Genomic DNA, 19,620 nt, shown 5'->3' on the forward strand with positions numbered 1-19,620 from the left:
ATCTGGCCCTCTTTGAAAAAAGTTTGGGCACCCCTGCTCTACTTGGACTTAACATTTTCAAATCTGTGGTATACATTCTAGCTGAGCTTCAGTTATTGTGGTTTTCAATAAGCACTCTGAAGAGATTTGACTCCCTAGACTCGCCCTTTTCAATTTCCTTGCACCTAATCGCTGCAGTTTTGCAATGTTTCCTCTTTTGAAATTAAATGTGGCCTTGCTGGATTCTCTGGCCAACTTGCACTTATATACTGCTAAATTTGATAACATGTCTAAACAGTTCCTTGACCATTCCAAAGCATAGTCATTTATTGTATTTGTTGGCAATTAGTGTACCAAAGGACAGCTCCCCCCCCCCAAGTTAGATTTGGTGCCAGGGCCTCCAAACACTAGCCCCATAGATCAGATTGATGCCTTCCACACCTTTTGGACTCCAAGTCCCAACAGCCCCAGCCAGCATAGTTGGTGGTTTTGGATGATGGGAGCTCTAGCCCAACAACATCTAGAAGGCACCATGTTGGGGAAGACTGCCATAACGCTTAGGCACATGTAAATGTGCTTCCAGTTCAGCAGTGTTTCCACTGCATCCCATTTTGTCCCTTGCGGTCCCTTGCACCCACTCACTACCTGCACAGACAAATGCTACCATGCATCTGTGGTGGCAGCTGTGCCACAAGGGATCGAAAAATCCATCAATTCCATTTCTCTCCATTTCTAATTTTTCCAACCATAAATTTAGTTTTTCACATTTCTGCAGTAATTTCCACATTTTTAAAAATCGGCATTTTAATGCGAATCTCTCCAAGTAAACAGATTTTTGCATGCAGTTTTGACTAACGAACACCAAATTTTTGCGAGCATTTTCTCTTAACATAATGCATTTTTGTATGCTCTTTTAATTAATATATGCATTTGTATGCACAGATTCCTCTTTATAACATGCATTTTTAAAGCGCTGCTGGGTAAGTCTGGATTTTGAAGGAGAGGAGAACTCTTTCTCATTTAGTTTTGGAAAGTGCAAATTAGATGAAACTGGCTTGAAGTACAAATTGAATCGAATTTCCTTCTCCATCCCTGGATGTGCCACTGTGTGTCATGTGAACAGCACAATGCATGAGCACATGCAATCCCTACTGGAATGCATGGCCTATACTGGCTGCCTTTCTGCCAACTTGCTTGGTCAGAAGTCTTTCCCTCTGGCACTCTCTGTGATGCTTAGGGAGCAGGCAACTAGTTAGCACAGCCAACTAGCACAGACAAGCAGCAGGCCAGTGTTAAAACCAGTGGAGTGCCAGCTTAGAAGGATGGGAAGGTGGGGTTCCTCTGCAGGAGTGGGTGGGGGATACTGTTACACAAACACACACACAGCATTCATACTGTCAGAGCTGCCCTAGGTCCCAGCTCACAAAGGACCAACGCCAGTTCTTATTATATACAAAAGTCTTTATTGAAGTTCAGTTTCGATTTCAAAGCCGCGGCGCGCAGCTCTACGTCTTGATCTCTAGACCGCTGAAGCTCCGTCTGAATCTCCTCCCCCCAGGCACCAGTTTAAGACTCTAGCCCTGCTCCACCTCTTCCTCTGCTCTTTCCTCCTCTGGGTCCGCCTGTCCGCTGGGGTCTTGTCCTTTCTGGACTCTTCTGACGCTGACTCCCCCGAGTCTTCCCCCTGCCTCCGGCGGGCTTTAGGACCTGGTTCCCAATCCGGGTTTTCTGCTGCGCCTGTACATTTCTGCGCCTGTACATTTGAACTTGGCGCCCGCGCCCAGCCGGCAACCTTCCTCCTGACCGTTACACTGCTCCTGTCACTGCTTCCCCCTTCGGGGGCGCTAGCTGGGCCTGACCTCCCCTCCGTTCCCTCACTCTCCAACAGAGGCGTGGTCAGCCCTGACTCATCTTCTCTCCCCGTAGGAGGAGACGCTGGCCCTGATGCATGGGACTATTCCCCCCCACTACGCTCTGGTGGGGGAGCTGGCCCTGATCTCTCGCTGCTGCTTTGGGAGTCCCCGCTGGCCCCTTGCTTCTGGTGCGTCCCCCCTGGGACCCCCTTGCCCTGGCCATCGGCGCCCCCTTCTGGGAATCTTCTGATTCGCTGGAGAAGCTCATGGAATCTCTCGGGCCACTGTCATACTCCCCTACGCTGCCCTCCGATTCTTCCCCTTCGCTCTCCATTTCCTCTCTCCCCTGTGCCTCTGCTCCTGAGCCCCTGACACATTCATTCATTCATTCATTCATTCATTGTAAAGCATTTCTAAACAGCTTACTACTGTATTGGCCCAAATATAAGCCACACCTGCAAATAAGCCGCACCTCTAAAATTCAAGAGGGGGGGGGCATGAAAAAAAGACAATACCCAAATATAAGCCGTTCCCTTAAAATTGGGTTACAGGCTGAAAATTGCTACAATTCCGCAGGCTCTCACACCCATTAAAGGCAAATGAACAGTCTCAAGCTCGCAAATCAGCAATAAAACATTTTTTTGTTCCATTTTACCGTATGTCTGTTTCAGCAGAGATATCGTAAAAGCCAATTTTTGTAAGGTCATGAATTTAAGCTGCACTTTAATTTTCATGGTCGGAATCTGGAAAAAAAGTGCATCATCTATTCAGGCCAATATACAAGATTACATAAAAACAATAAAGCAATATCATAAAAACAGAAAAACAGCGCCCACTGCCTTGGGATGGCCATTTCATTCTACCTAAAGGTGCAGCCGGGGACACGGGTGGTGCTGTGATCTAAACCATGGAGCCTCTTGGGCTTGCCGATCAGAAGTTTGGCGGTTCAAATCCCTACTCTGGGGTGAGCTCCAGTTGCTCTGTCCCAGTTCCTGCCAACCTAGCGGTTCGAAAGCACGTCAAAGTGCAAGTAGATAAATAGGTACCGCTCCGGCAGAAAGGTAAATGGCATTTCCGTGCGCTGCTCTGGTTTCGGTGTTCCATGGCACCAGAAGCAGCTTAGTCATGTTGGCCACATGACCCGGAAAAACTGTCTGTGGACAAATGCCGGCTCCCTCAGCCTGTAAAACAAGATGAGCGCCACAACCCCAGAGTCGTCTGTGACTGGAAAAGCCCTGCATTTTCCAAAGATGTGGTGGAAAATGTATAACCGATGCCTTCTACTTTTCAGCACCTGTTAAGTGTTAACCTCAGTTATTAACTTATTCTGAGCCAGGTCATTATCCGATTCGGAAGAGATTCATGGGGTATGTTACAATCTGCCTGATGCAACAGGGCACACATCAAATCTACAGGAAAGATCTCACAAAACAGCCATGTCAGATTTGCATAAGCTTGGATTGCTGTCTCTTCCTGTTCAGCTATGTTGAGTACATTTTTTAGCTGCGCAAAATGTGACTCGCAGGGGGGAAAGAACCGTTCAGCTTCTAAAGAAAGGAAGTACGCCTAGAGAGAGGAACTGAAAAAGTCTGCACGAATTACAGTCCCGCTCACTCACCATCTTGTTCATTTCCCCTTCAGTTCCAGGACCCAACAAACCTATCTCTGTATTGGGGATCCTTTGAGCTGTCTGGAAGAGAGAAGACCCCGTATTTGGATATAGGCAATGGATGATTTCGGTAAGTAACTTTTTCGCATTATACCAAAACAGTAAGGACTGACATGGTGCAGAAAGCACAAGAAGATTGCACAATATTTCATCTTTTCTTTTATGGGGGGCGAGGGAACAGGGAGAATTGAAGATGTGAAGAGATCGAACGCCGACTGTTGAGATGACACAGTTCCATCTGGCAGTGGCTTTGTGCCTTTAACATTCACAGCTGCATGACAGGCAAGAATTCAGCAGGTACAGCTTTTTCCATAACAAGAAAAAAGAAAGTGAAGAAAAAAGAGCTGTAGATGTTGAATTTCCACCTCTTGGACAGCTGTTGAAAGCACAAAGACTTCCTTTACAGAAAAGCACCAGCCTTATTTGGGTCACTGGTGTTCCAGAAGGAAGAGCTCAAGCTAGGACAGAGGAACTTGAATAAATTTGAGGAATGGAGAACCAAAGATCCGCACCATACCTTTAAATCTCATTCAAAGCACATTTAAAACCCACGATTTCTCCCAAGAATCATTAAGGGTGCTGGGAATTGTAGCTCTGTGAGGGGAAAACTTTATCCACAGAGATGAAAGAAGCTTGTCCTTGTTAGCTTCCAATATACATTGGTACCTCGGGTTAAGTACTTAATTCGTTCCGGAGGTCTGTTCTTAACCTGAAACTTTTCTTAACCTGAAGCACCACTTTAGCTAATGGGGCCTCCTGCTGCCGCCGCGCCGCTGGAGCACAATTTTTGTTCTCATCCTGAACCAAAGTTCTTAACCCGAGGTACTATTTCTGAGTTAGCGGATTCTGTAACCTGAAGCGTATGTAACTTGAAGCGTCTGTAACCAGAGAAACCACTGTATGGCGTTTGCAAAAGGTGATACATTAGAAAGATAATGGTTGGTAAGGCAGTAGAAAGAAGAGGAATGGTTAGAGAAACCTGTGGTTGCAAATGACAACTGAACAAATTTATATGGAAAATAGGGGAGAACATTTTTTAGAAATTATTAGCAGTTTTAAATTCTAGAAGATTCTAGTTTGTGCTGGATACATGCAGAAAGGATATCTTTCTCTTTCACCGTGGTCTCACATTTAATTCTATCATCCTTCCCTTCCCATATCTCACTTCCTTTTGTGCATCAGAGCTACTGCCATAAATGGGTAATCCTCTGTGTGTGTGTGTGGGTGCGCCTGCACACACATACAATAAAAGCCACAAATCAATGTGGTGGGTCAGAGAGATGCATCATAATGTAATGAAGAATAAAACAGAATTAAGCACAACCAATTACAAGTGGCTTAATAAACTTGGTTGTTGACTCTTAAAATGGCATAATTACCAAGATCAGCCTCCAATTTGCCTAGGTTTGATTTTCCATCTTAACAATTTTTAATTTCAGTTTGTACTGAAATTGGCCATAATGAAAAATATGTGTGTAAAAAAAGAGATAATTGAACCATTCAGGCTTCTGCAATAATATATTGCCTGTTGAACTTGTGGAATATGGTTCATGCCTCTAAAAGTTGGCAATTTGTGTCCTTTATTTGACATTCCTTTGTGTTATTTGAATCTAACTGGATGTAAGTTTGAGGTCTTTGTTAGGCCACATGACAACTATCTTTCCTTTCCGTGAGAAGAGGTATCTGAACAACAACCTTGTGGCTCTCACTTTTCTGATTTTGGACACTTCATTCCATGAGAGAGAAAAGCCACCGGATATTATAACTACATCTTTTAAAGGTGAAATTATGTGTCATGTACAACACACTAAAGGTCAATGGAGGAAACAGAAATTAGGGCAAGGAGAAAGGCTAATGAAAGTTCCTCCCACAGATGAGGCAATTGTGCTTCCTGAGAGCAAGGTATGTGGTAGAGGAAGCCAGCAAGTATGAATAGCTCTCTTTGAAGGTGCACCTAGGACAGAAGATGTACTGAATTGGACTGGGCACTGTATAAATAGGTGACTTGCATAGCCCAAGAGTGTCTGTGAGACAACTGTATGTGAGTCAGCACAAGAGAGATGCAAGGCAAAGAAAGAGAACACATATACTGATTTATCAAACTTCTGTTTCAAGCTGTTCCACAAGTTCAAGACAAGAGGCAACCAGGGCCAAATCCACACCTTACATTTAAAGCACTATTATACCATATTAACTGTCATTGCTTCCCACAAAGAATCCTGGAAACAATAGTTCATTAAGGATTCTGAAGGTTGTTAGAAGACCTCCATTCTCTTCTTGGCACACTCAGCTATAGCTCCCAGGATGCTTTGGGAGAAGCCATGAGTTGAAAAGGTATACTGTATAGTGGTACCATGGCTCTCAAACTTAATCCGTTCCGGAAATCCATTCCAAAACCAAAGCGTTCCAAAACCAAGGTGTGCTTTCCCATAGAAAGTAATGCAAAATGGATTAATCCATTCCAGACTTTTAAAAACAACCTCTAAAACAGCAATTTAACATGAATTTTAATATCTAACAAGACTATTGATCCATAAAACAATGTACTGCAGCCACACAATCAATCAATCAATCAATCAATCAATAGCTGAACTGGGTTCCACATAGTCACAAAAACAAAATGAAAAAGCCACAAAAGCAAAAATGCAAAATAAATAGCAAAACCAGACAGACCTCAGTGTAACACTCAAATCGGAAGCTTAACACTCAAAATGGAGCCCATTTGGCTTCCAAAAAAGGTTCGCAAACTGAAACACTTACTTCTGGGTTTACAGTGTTTGGGTTCCAAGTTGTTTGAGTACCAAGGCATTTGAGAACCAAGGTACCAATGCTTTAAACGTATGGTGTGGATGTTGGCAGTGGGCATGATAGGGGCAGGAAGAGAGGGTGAATGATGGGAATGACAAAATTTAAACTATAATTGTTTTGTTCAGATGCTTTGTTGGCAGAACTGGAACAAACCTCAGCAAGTTTAACTGTGAGTGATCCAGTAACGTCAAAGGGCTACTTTCTTTTGGAACGTGACAACAAGGAGAAACCAGCGGCGACAGCAGGAGAGACCAGTGTCATCCAGAAGAAGAAACCAGTTGCCCCAGCCAAGAAGGTATTCTCCTTAAGCTGTTTGCCTCCTTAGCAAGTTGCAGGTTAATTCAGCTTTTCAAGATGAATTACACTGGGGTGACTACACTTTGGGGGGCTTTGGGAGACATCCCCAGCTTCCAAGCCCTCCAAGTGCCAAATGCCAGTGATAGGCACGGCCACCCCACAACAGACATGTACACCACACACACACCAGAGCACACACAGTCAGCAACACACTCAGAAACACCCAGATCCAGATGCGTGCACACACCTACACACACAGATGCGTGCAAAGGATGCAGATCGCTCCCTCTCCCACTCACCAGATTGATCCTCTGGTCAGCAGGGTGAGGGAGCAATCTCCGTCCTGATCCTGGCACTGGGATGGGTGGAGAGGTTTCAGTTTCTCTGCTCATCCCAGGGCCAGGGTGAGGATGCAGATCCTCCTTCATTCTGCTTACCAGATAATTGATCTGGTTGTGGTGAGGGGAGGAGAGGGAATGATCTGTATCGTGGTCTTGCATGAGTCATCTAGGCTTCCCAAACGTTGCAGAAATGACACTTCATAAGGAGCATCAGAGAATCAGTTCAGCATTTTGTTTGTTTGTTTGTTTTCCCTGCACTCCCAGAGTACAGCGAGTCTTGGGGACACACACACACACACACACACACACACACACAGCTTAACAGGCTGGATATGGCTTGCAGGTCACAGGGGAACCACATGACAGCTTGTGTCCCCAGCAGACAATCCACTCCAGTTTTTGGCTTAATCCACCACATTGCTGCCATTTTCACCTAGTCCAGTGTTTGGGTAAAAGCACTTTGTCTTATATATGGTTGGAGAAAAAACCCCACAAAATGTGGCTAACCCATAAAAAGTCCATTAAGTTGCAAAACACAGACTAAAGACCTGCCTGACGACCTCAGAAAACTGAACCCCATTCAGCATATCAGCTACATTTGTAGAGTCAAAGTCAAAGTTTATTTCTTGTTGCAACCATCCTGGTCATTTCAGCCAAAAAGGAAATGAAACTACACATAACTATACATTGGTAGAGTCATAAAGCTACTAGACATGGTTTGCATATATTATATAAGTCCCCAAGTTTCAACTCTGGTTAGAGCAAGGCTAGGGAACCTATGGCCTTCCAGATGTTTTTGGATGACAACTCCATCACCCCTGACCATGGGCCATGCTGGCTTGGGCTGTTGGGAGTTGGAGTCTAACAAGATCAGGAAGGCCGCATTTTCCACACCCTGGGGTTTAAGGACCACAGGTAGCAGCCTGGGAAAGACCTCTGCCCCTGGTTCTGGAGACCGGCTCACTAAGCTATAGTGGACTTGAGAAGCCTTTGGCTTGATTCAGTTTACAGCAGCTCCTCAAACTGCATATATCCTTTCACACATGAGACTTCCCAATCTGGAGACTGTTGCATAGCATGGCTGCCCCGATCCTATGCTGTGATGATCCAGTTGTCTGCTTTTCTTTCCTGTATGTTTTGAATATAATTGAATACTTTGCAGCAGTAACAGGAGATAAGGGCAGTCAATAGGTATGGGAGAAAATATATTTAAGATCTGGTCCAAAGTCTTCTAAAATAGGAGCTGGCTTCACACTGGGAGATGACAACTTAACTATAAAACAGCTCAAGAGAAACAGAGGAGAGTAACAATTTCTTTTGGTTCTTTGCTTTTCAGAACTAGTTGATACAGGATAACAGCCAGTATTGGAGAGGAGCATATGATTGGGTGGATTTGAGGGGAGACAGTGTCCTTTTTGTATATCTTCTCTTGTGTATATTCCCAGGTGCCACCAGCACATGATGTTCAATGCCATGAAGAAGATGCAGACCATATTTACAGGTAAATGCACACTGAATCAGGAAGGCAGGTTACACGGCTCACTTGTGCTGCATGTTTTGTTGTTGTTGTTGTTGTTGTTGTTGTTGTTGTTGTTGTTGTTGTTGTTGTTGTTGTTTTTGAGAGAAGCCTTCCACAGATAATGGATCAAAACTGTATGGCATGTAAACTTTCGCTCTCTTAATGCTTAGTTAGCATTGCATCAAAGGCTACCAGAAATGGTCACTGGTAAAAGGCAAGCTTATCTCCATTCATATGCATACATATGCATCTATACCATACCACAACCCCAGAAGTAAGCTTTATAACACAAAAATAACTGTTGAATGGCTTCAAGGAGCTTGCTTCCCCACTATCTGCCAGAAAGAACAATCTGTCTGTTGGTTGCCCTGGGGCTGAGAGCTGAAGGAAAGCACACTTTGTCTTCACCCATTGTGTTGGGTCTGAGCAGAAGCTTGTGCATCTCATATACGTTCTTAACACAAAAAAGGGAAACCAAACAGAGGCCTGTCTGTTTATATAGTCCTTTTATCATTCTTATTCCAGAGCTTTAAATGTCCCAATCGGTGATATAAACTTTTTTGAAACTCTTGAATGTTAATAAGGACAGGTTGATTCATTTAAGCATAGCATTATTTTTCAGAATGGGGAACAGTGCCATCATTTTAAGCAGAAGGAACATTCTTTCGTACTACTCATATGCCTGATTTTACATGCATTGTGTGTCAGGGGAACCGGGGCTGGAAATTATCTCCATTTCCAAGAACCCTCAAGCAAATCACAAAGTATAATTTTTGGACTCCAAAGAAGGTGAAAATTCCTCTTGTAAAAAAAAAAAACTCAGCTTATTAGCTATAATTCATATATAATCTTGTCTGTATTTAACTAGATAATGGTATCAGGCTGGCTTCAGGTCAAGGGTATCCAGCATGGGCAATGGCCAGGGATGAAGAGAGTTGTAGGATGAAGAGAGTTGTAGTTCAACAACAAGAGGCTACCATGTTGGCTAGCCCCTGCTTTAGATGTATCAATTTAGCGAAGAAGGTGAGGGGTGAGATTAGATTTTTTGCAACTTGACCTTCTTTTGTATGGTTGGATGTATATAGGGGTGGAGAGAGATGAACCATGCTATACGTGGTCTGTGTGATTTATCCCAAGGTGGACTGAGACACCCCCACTGGCAGCATGCCTTGAGAAATGGAGGGAATCAGTGGGAGGGCAGATACTGCTGCCATATGGCTTTCCTGAATCAGATACAGTACATAGAATCGATGCACCAATTATGGAATGAGGATGTGGGAGAGTTTTTCTTTAAAAGGATCTCAGGCACATTGTAGCAGCAGTGAGTAGCTTCCTGGTATGTGGGTCATTGTTGCAGAAGGTCAAAGTGGTGGGGAGGTCAGTGTGGTGCAAATGCACTGGCAGACCCAATTTAGTGCTCCTGCTGGTGCATTTGCAATGTGCCAACCTTCCTGTCCTTCCACATCTCCTGGTAAGTAACGATGGCCCACCTGCTAGGAAGCTAGTGTAGTAACTCCACCCCCACCCAGCGATCCATTTCTGCCTTCTAAGTTTTTGGAGTTGGTAGCAGTTAAGGAGTAGCCAGGATCGGGGCCGATGTGTGAACATGCATGATGGACAAAGGGAACATGGTTCATTTTAGAATTTTAAGAATTTCCTTCCTCCTTTCCTTCAGTCATAAATTTGGCTTTCTATTCCCTCTAGCAAAGTGCAAACTCCACAGCCAGTGCTCTCTTCATCTTCATTCACCACACCTGCTCAACAGTTGGATGAACTTTTGGCTTGCTTGGGAACAATCCAGGACAAGGTGAGTCACAGACCTGGCTGACCCTCTGCAGGAGAAACAACAGCAGTTTCTGGGAAATGATACTGAAGAGCCAAGGCTGCTCCTAAGGAATGCTTAATGTTTTTTGTGGTTATTGTATTAGCCATAGCAAATTAAGAGCAGAAGTTACATTCCCATCTCCAGCTTAGGCAGAAGAAAAACTAAGGGTGCAATAAAAATTAACAGAAGGTGTAGGTTGTGCGGGGAGAGGGGACACTTCTGTGGGACAAGATAGAAAAGGTTCATGCATGGTGATCTAGGAAAGGCTTTGTAGAATAAGTGAGATTTAGGAGTTTTAAGTGGAGAGGGAGAGGAAACTTGAGTAATACAGAAGATGAGAGTATTTTTTATGTATAGGGAGGAAGATTTGTGGCACTGTTAAAGTTCACCATGTTGAGTATATCTATCCATCTCCTCTTTTGCTGTTATGTATTATTTGCTGGTTTTACTGTGCTTGATGTGTTATTACTTTATTTTTTCCATCGTTAACCACTTTTGAGTTATTGATAAGAAAAGTGGAGGGCTTTTTTAAAAAAAATAAAAAAGTAAATAGAAATAAATGAATGAAAAAGTGAAAGCCCAAATCATTTGCTTTTCTGCAGATCTCAGATGGGAAGGAAGGTCCTGAGAAGCCATCACCAGCCAAACAGAATACCATTGACGACCTAGACAGCATGTTGCAGGGCCTGACACATGATATGCAGGACCTTGGTGTTGCCACTGTGGCCAAGGGCCACTGTGCTTCCTGCCACAAACTCATCGTTGGAAAGGTAGGAGAGGGAGAGAGACAGAGAATTGACCTCTCCGGTAGTTTTCAGTCCCACTGGGTTAGAGGTTTGTTATGAACAACCAATGGTTTGTCACATATCTGCTTTGTGAAGTGTTTGGTTTGCCTCAGATAGAAGGAAGGGATTTCTTCTCCTGCAGATTGGTCACTTAATGTCTGCCACATATTGCTGAGGGTCCTGCCCTCTCAACCCAAAGTGGTCCTGTGGTGCACTGAGCAATGTGGGGCTTGTTGATTAGAAACATGGACCCGTGACAAACGTCTGAGAGACATCCTGTTGGAAAGGGACGTGTGCCTCTAAACTCTCCTGCTGGTTTCTAGGTAATTACAGCGCTGGGAAAGACGTGGCACCCTGAACACTTTACCTGTGCCCATTGTGGAAAGGAAGTGAGTTCTATCCCCTTCTATGAGCGGGACAGCAAGGCCTACTGCCCCGAAGACTACCACGATCTCTTCTCTCCTCACTGCGCTTACTGTGCTGCACCAATCAAGGAGGTATGTCATGTTAGCCTCACCTTCTGACTGCTATTGCTCCCTTTGATTTGACTCGATTATTGACTTTCTGTATCACTTAATGTATTAAAGAATATCTCTAAGCAGTGTACAAAAAACTGAAGCAACAACAGACAACTCAAACAAAATATTGCAAAAATACAGAGTTACATATAAAAATCTTACATCAATACACACACACACACACACACACACTATATATATATATATATATATATATATATATATATATATTCATTTTCCTACTGGCACACCCTCCCTCTCAGCCTCCGGGTCCTCACGCAGGGTCCAAACAAACTCTTGGTCCACCTACAAAAGTCTCACATCAAGAAGAGTTCCTGGAAACAGCAGACATCACCCTAGTCTCTAACTCTAGACTTGTTTCTTTGGGCAAGCCCAAGGTGGATGGTACTTCCTCAGGCTGTGTACCACTCAGCTACACTCTCTGCACCCACTTCCGGGTGTGCAGCAGGTTTGTTGAGTTTCCAGGGGGTGATTTCTTTCATCAATGAAGAACAAACAAATAGGGACTTAATGATCAATGTGTGTGTGGAGGGGTTTATTGTTTTCGTTTGCTACTATGCTATGCTCAGATGAAGAACAGTATCAGATCAGTATCCTCAGATGAAGAACAGTATGGAAATTTTAATAGTAGTAGTAGTAGTAGTAGTAGTAATAATAATAATAATAATAATAATAATAATAATAATAATAATAGGGGGCCCTCCACTCACATCTCTTTCTTCACCCTCTCTCTCCTCCTCCAGCTGCTTTGAGAGAAGGTTCTGATTCAGAGCAAGAGCAAGTTGAGAGTTTATCCAATCTGCCTTACTCTCCCTGCCCCCACCTTCTTTTGCCCTTTTAACCATCAGGGATTCCCAGTGTTGAAATCCCATGACCCTTTCTTCTCCTTTTCTTTGCAGAAAATCCTCACAGCCATGGATCGCACCTGGCACCCAGAGCATTTCTTCTGTGCTCACTGTGGGAAAGTGTTTGGCAATGATGGTACGTCTTCTTCATCTCCCTCAGCCCCTGCCCCTTCCCTCAGCTATTCCGTGCTTGCTTGCACAGTAGAAATCCACACAATTTTTGCCCTTTCAATCTTCACTTGCTGCTCCCTGCCATTCGAAACCTCCCTTTCCCACCCCACCTTCTCTTTTAGCCAGACTAAAATCTGCTAAATCACAATTGTTTTCTGCAAAATCCTAACTACTCTTCACCAGGGAGCAATTCTTGTTGAGCTCAGTGGGACTTGCTTCTGAGTAAACATGCTTAGGATTGCATTGTGTCGCATTTTGGTATAAGGGAGGCCACAGAGTATCTTTCCACAGAGCTGCCAAGACGATTCTATGACATCCTGCAGCTGCCTGTCATACCAATGCATACATTCAAAAGTATGTTATATTTGGGGAAATTGCTTGGAAGACTGTGTTTGTTTGACAGAATTGTATTAAAAATGTGTATATTGGAAGAAGCGCACACTAAAATGTTGATGAAATTAACTTAAGGTGGGAAACAGAGAAATCAAAATTGGCAGATTGGTTTGTCCCCACTCTAAAGCATTTTCAGTCACATTGATCTCAATGGGAGAGGTATGCTTTACTGTCCCACTGAAACCAATGAGGCAAGTTAAGTGCTTAATTTTGATTGAATCATCCCCCTGGTATTTAGTATAAGTACTAAAGCCTTCTGGTGTGACCCTGGAAGCCTGGCTAAAAGCAGAAGCAACACAGTCACCTCTTCAGGGGTGTTAAACTAATACGTTGAGATGACCAGAGAGTTTATGGAATTATTGTAACTCTTTCAAAAAGACCTGAAGCTGTAAAAACACTGTTGGTTCAAGATGTGGGCATGCTTAGAGGAGACTATTGAAATCAGTGGGACAAATGAGTCAGAAGTAAGTCTGGATCCAATGCAGTACATAGAAGTCACCCATAATGTGCTCAACTTGTCCTGACATAAGAACCAGCCAGGATTCATGAGTGACAACTTGTTTGCTAAAACATGCATCACTCTTTCTAAGTTGTGATCTGTAAGAGACTGTTTTGGGAATTCTATAGTGACTCGGAGTCACTATGGTATCAGCATTCTACCAAAGCATCACAGTTCTCATTGAAAGCTTGTGTCTGTGTCCTAGGAGGAAGTCAGTGCATTGTGACTTATTATTTCCTTCTCTGAATAACCATCAGAAAAGCATAAACACACTTGTGCTCACTGTGGGACTTTTGATCACAGACTGGCTCTGATGCGCTCCCAGGAGCCCAGCTCCAGTAATTGGCCCCCAAGTGGGTTAACTGAACACATAGTGGTGAGCTCAAGTCCCCAGACTGCTAATTATAACTAGAGCGCAGAAAGTTTTGTGGGTGAATTTAGAGTCTGACTCGTCCCTGAACTCTGTGGATTGGTTCCTTTTGCCAGCTCATGGCAACCATTCTTTGCCATTGGATTGGCTTCTCCTGAAAACACCCCAGTGTTATTGCTTCATGCTATTAGAAGCAACTTTGAGAAATGTGCTAGCGTTGCAACAGTTTCTTAATCCTTGGTGTGACGATGGCTCAGCTTCCGTTGCTTGCTTTGAGCAATTATGGATTGATGAGCTGTAAGCATTTTAGGGGAACTGTCACTGCAAGAGTTTAGCAAAGCACTGTGTGATCCTATTGTTGCGACTGGCCTATGACTGTACCAGATTATTCTTAGAATCAGTATGGATTAGTGCAGTTTAGCTGGCCAGTAGCACGAACAGCCCGATCTGCTTGTACGAATTCTTGCATTTTGTTTTCAGGGAGGAAAAGAGCAGCCTGCCTAGAACCTGAGTACTCTAATTTCCCAATAATTAACATGCTTTAGTTGTGAAAAATATATTTGAGCCTGGTGGACCACTTAGAGTTTTCTGCTGAAATGTGGAGTGGTCTATTAAGTAAATAAACAATATGTTCCCAAGACAAACCATGAACCTGGCAGATCAGTTGAAGGAATCTTGATCACAAGGACCTGTTGAGTACTTAATGTTTCCAAGGGAGGCGCACCCTGGGGAACAAAACACCCAAGGTAAACTAGACATGGCTTACTGGGCCCATGCAGAAAAACCATTCGGCAGAAGCTGATCACATTCAGCCTTTTGATGTTGATTTGACAGGAAGGTAGTGGGTCAAAATCCCAACAAAGGCGAGAATAAGATCATGGGCAGAATTCAAGTAACAGATCCATTTGTGGAAGGGCTTCCACTTGTGCAGTCCTTCTCTCCCAGCCCCCTGAAATTGGCTTGGGGAACCACCAGAACAGCACCAGAGGGGGGGAGATTGTTCCATCTGATAGGGTGATATACTTGCACAGATGGATTGTTTGTAATAGTGTGACGCTGAATTCCTCCCCATTGTACTCTTCATGTGAAAGGGAGCCACCAACAAGGCTGATTCTGACTACTGAGAAGACAGGCAGAGAAAGGCTGAGGGGATCAAAGAGCAGCTGACCCCCTTTTTGGAGTGAAGGAGGGACACTTATTTTCTCGAGGGGTTCTGAGAAGGGATAATCATAGATAAACATTGGTTGGGTGATGTCAAATCTTCACCGGTGGGATGGGAGACCCCCCCAGAACAGAAAGTGGGACAAGCAGATTTGATTGTGCTGATGGAATAATCTTATTGCTACATTGAATACAAACCATGGTATGCTGTTCCTCTTCTCTAAAAGCTCTGTCTCCCCATACTTACTCTACAGGTTTCCAAGAGAAGGATGGGAAGCCATATTGCCAAAAGGATTTCATGGCCCTTTTTTCTTCCAAGTGCAAAGGCTGTGACAAGCCTGTGATGAATCAGTATTTGTCAGCACTGAATGCTGTCTGGCACTCTGAGTGCTTTGTGTGTGGGGTAAGTAAATGCAAAATAGCCTGCTCCAGATAGAGGTCATTCTGGGTTGCTGGGCGGAAAAATGTATATACGCCACGAAACTTGTATTGAGGAGGTTGCTAACAAAACCAAGAATTATGCAGTCCAGACAGAGTTCAGATAGGATTTAGCTGTAATCCTGCATGCAGTTAGGTTGCTTAAATCCCCAAAACTTGATTCATTCCGTTGTTTGAAAAATTGTATATTGCTCCTCACTGAATTTCATTCCAGGGCAGGTAACAAAATTAAAATATCAATAAATCAACAATAAATCCCCATAATAAAAACAAATCAGCAATGACTTTAATGGGTTTAAAGAGTCAATGTGCAGGACAACAACCCTTTTCCAAATAGAAAACTGTCAAAGCTCTTTGAACCGCAAGTTCAGGTTTTATTCTTCATGAAATTTTTATTAAGATTTCCTTAGTAAGATTTTATTAAGATTAAGACAATGAAATTACAACTACAGAAAATACAAATCAAATAAGTAAAAGATAGAGTTCTCTCTTAAAAGTAATTATTGCCCCTTACCATACACAAAGGACAGTAGCTTATTCCAGCCCTCACCTGGAATATTTCCTTTCTCCTCCTATACTCTCACCCTGGGAGACCAACATTTCCTGTCTTTCATCCAGGGTCCTCCATCAACCCATATATCACCCCCATGAGTATACAATCTCTGGACCTTAATAAAGGCCCTCTCTAAAGAGAGAAGAAAAAGAAGAAAAACAAAGGAAAAACAGAAAAAAGAAAGGGACAACAGAAAGAAAGAAAAGAAAAAGAGAGAAGAGTAAAATAAAAAAGACAAAAGAAACAGAAAAACATTCTAAAAGAAAAGCAAAGTTCAGATTTTAAAAACCAAATCGTGAAAACAAAAAATTGATTTGCAGAATTTAAATACTAGTTGCATACTGTACCACACCCACACCCTGAACTGCCAGATTCCTAAGCATACTTCAAGTGATTCCTGGTCCATGCCTCTAGCCCCACCCACAGACTTCCATGTGTTGGTGCAGACATCCTCAGTACAGAAACCTGTGCATGAGCAGCTGCTTCTTTGTGTGAAGGCTCATGTGAAGGCTTCTTCAGTGCAGGCAACTGTGGATGTCCATAAGTGGGGCCACCACTAGGCTCCATTGCCAGGAGCAGAGCATGCAGTGCATGCCTACTCCCTGCTTATCACAATTCATATGTGAAGGGGAATCTGGTTTCAGATCAAAAGGAAACAGAATGTTTCTATTTTAAAACTCAAATTTTCATTTTTCAGAAATAATAATAAAGGAACAAGAGCAGAATTATTTTTGATGGGGAAACTGCAAATGCTGACAAATGTGGACTCTATAAAGCACTAAATATGAACTACAAAGCTGAAAATTTGATTTAAAGCAAGAACCAAAACACAAACGTGAAGAACTTATTTCAAAACAGTAGCTGACGGGTGATGGTCATGATAACTCTATCCAGACTCTGTACAGTATGCTGACTGGCTTGTTCTTATGTAAATCCCGGAAATAGTTATTTTCTGATGCCCTAACACAGGCTTCCTCTGCTTTCAGGACTGTTTTTGCAGCTTTCAAGATGGTTCCTTCTTTGAATTAAATGGACGTCCCTATTGTGAGCTTCACTACCATCACCACCAGGGAACAGTGTGCTTTGGTTGTGGGAAGCCCATTGTTGGGCGCTGTGTCAGTGCCATGGGGCACAAGTTCCACCCGGAGCACTTTGTCTGTGCCTTTTGCCTCACCCAGTTGCACAATGGCATCTTCCAGGAGCAGAATGGCAAGACCTACTGCCACACCTGCTTTAACAAACTCTTTGTCTGACCGGAAGCCGCAGGGAGCATATTTCTTCTCTCAGGACTTTGCATGAGAAACAGGCAAGGGCAAAAACGATTTTGAAGGGACAAAGGCTACAATCCTGTGCCCACTTACTTGAGAGGGAGTTCCACTGAACATAATAGGACTTACTCCTGGGTAAAGAAGCATAGGATTAAGCTGAAAGAAATGCAGTGATGGAAATATGCTGCTGCAGCAATATCCATCAATGCACCTAACAGCTTCAACACACTCAGATCCTCAACTGCGAGGCAGTCACTCTACTCCACTGGGTTTCAAACAACTTTTGCCAGCTTACAGTAGTTTATCAGAAACAGTAGCCTCTAAGTAATATTGGCTCTTCATCCCGTATCCTTTCCTACTGGCAATAGCACGTATTTTATTTACTCTTTGAAAAAAATATCCATCTACACAAAACATATTCCACTGATATGTGTTATTTACTGTGCAATCCTATGCATGCCTATTCAGAAGTAAGTTCCACTTGGATTTACTCCAAGGTAAATGTGTATATGTTTGTACCCAGGCAAACCAATCCTATTCACTAATTGTGTCAGATAATTGAGATACGCACTAGAGGAGAGCAACAACCATACCCTCCTCCCAAAGCCCTCTGAACAGGGACTGTGCCAGCAGCAATGCCCACATGCCACCCAAAGAGGTGTGATGGTGGTGAATATCATATATTTGTGCATTACACATTTGCGCTTTTGATTGGCAGGAGTACCATGCACAGGCAAACTTGGCTGCCCCCATTTTGCTAACCTGCTGAATCTCACACGTGTGTACAAGCTCTCTTTCGCCAATTCACTAGAATAGCTTCCTATCTTAGAATACTCCACGTGTTTTTCAAGGACACTGTGCTGGATGCCTAGATATTTTCAACATGTTGTTTGTAACTGAATAGGTAGCATGCACTGAAAAATAAACATCACTTTTCTATTGGTAATATGAGTGCTTCTTTGCGTTCCAGGACTCTCTTTGGTACAGTTTAGTTCTTGTGTGCAATGCAGTTTTCCAGCCAAGGAAAGTGTATAAAAATGCATATATTACAGAAAACAGCATACAGAAAATGCATCATTTTAGGCAAAATTGCTTGCAAAATGTTTATATTAGAAGAAATTCACACTAAAATGGTGCTGAATTTTCATAAATACTTTTTTTCAAAAAATTCAGATGATGTGGAAATGTGGAAAACTGAATTTAAGATTGGAAAAAGGAGAAACTGAGAGAAACTGAAATTGACAGATTCTTCCATCCCTAATCTGAGTTAGCAAGTACATACAGGGGCCTTATCGATTTATTAGCAATATAATATCATGGTGGACAGAAGAAAATTAACAAAATTACATTCATACCAGGGTTGCACCTCTGTAAACTTCCATGCAGGGCTGACTTTAAGGTTTCTAGAGCACACAAATAACAAGAGAATATGGCTAGTCAGTGCCAACAATGGCAACTCTTCCCAGTAGGTCATGCCCCAATGAAGCAGTTGCAAGGTCTGAAGGCCCCCACCTTCCCATCACTCTCTAAGGCTCCTCCTCTCCAAGCAGTTGCAAACTGTGTCTGCGCACAGCCAGTCTCTGTTCTGCTCTTTTCATTTCTCAGCATGATCTAGGAGACCAGGGGGGAGGAGAACTGGTCACAGCAGGAGGGAGAGACTCCCTAGATTCTTCAGCAGCTTGTCTCAACTCTGCCTCTTGGCCAACCTCCTCTCCAGCCTCTGCTTCAGCCTTGGAGACTGATCTACTCTCTGCCACAGCCTCTTCCTGCTCACCACACCCTGTTACCTCTTCTGCTTCCGACACCTCTTCCTCTCAGTCTTCTTCCTCTTCTCCCACTGACCACTCATTGTTGTCCCACCACCAGTTCCCTGGCTCTGAGCCTTCTTCCCTTGGGAGTTCCCCGGCTGGTGCCTCCCATCCCTCCTCTGCATCCTGCCAGTGCATGACATTTCCCCACAAAGCAGCGTGATTTCTTATTAAATAGGCCAATGTTATCTAATCTCCCTGCAAAAAAACCCAACTCACACACATTGATTGCTTGAGAAACAAGTTAGCTGGAAACACCCAAGTTGACAAGCTGACAACCTTCTTTTTGCACTTTATTATTATTATTTTTTCTGCCTCCTTCCCCCTTTGTTTTGTATCACATCTCTGTTACTATAAAGAAGCAATGCGGAAGCAAGAAGCAGCTAAGCCAGCTGCTGCTGGCTGGAAAGCCAGACAGGATGTTTGTGACTGTTGCCATGGCAAGAAAGGGGCAGTCCATTCTCCGTATTGAGCACCGGATGTGAGCTCAGTGTGTGTC

General features: G+C 43.4%; 1 protein-coding gene across 1 annotated transcript; it reads left to right on the forward strand.

The window, feature by feature from the left end:
- Positions 1 to 3,350: 3,350 nt before the first annotated feature.
- On the forward strand, positions 3,351 to 18,259 carry LPXN (leupaxin). Its single transcript, XM_081877019.1, has 9 exons — positions 3,351 to 3,571; positions 6,435 to 6,604; positions 8,393 to 8,448; positions 10,171 to 10,273; positions 10,894 to 11,061; positions 11,400 to 11,573; positions 12,515 to 12,596; positions 15,309 to 15,457; positions 17,032 to 18,259. The coding sequence occupies exons 1-9, from the start codon at positions 3,559 to 3,561 to the stop codon at positions 17,296 to 17,298; spliced, it is 1,182 nt and encodes a 393-aa protein (XP_081733145.1). The 5' UTR covers positions 3,351 to 3,558; the 3' UTR covers positions 17,299 to 18,259.
- Positions 18,260 to 19,620: the final 1,361 nt, after the last annotated feature.

Source organism: Podarcis erhardii (assembly GCF_964252035.2).
Source record: "Podarcis erhardii genome assembly, chromosome: 1".
Taxonomy (NCBI): Eukaryota; Metazoa; Chordata; class Lepidosauria; order Squamata; family Lacertidae; genus Podarcis; species Podarcis erhardii.

What these genes read in the sequence shown, in the direction of transcription:
- LPXN (XM_081877019.1), top strand. An exon ending in ACAAACTCATCGTTGGAAAG is followed by an intron (nt 11,062 to 11,399) that starts GTAGGAGAGGGA and finishes GCTGGTTTCTAG; the next exon opens with GTAATTACAGCGCTGGGAAA. An exon ending in GTGCTGCACCAATCAAGGAG is followed by an intron (nt 11,574 to 12,514) that starts GTATGTCATGTT and finishes TTTTCTTTGCAG; the next exon opens with AAAATCCTCACAGCCATGGA.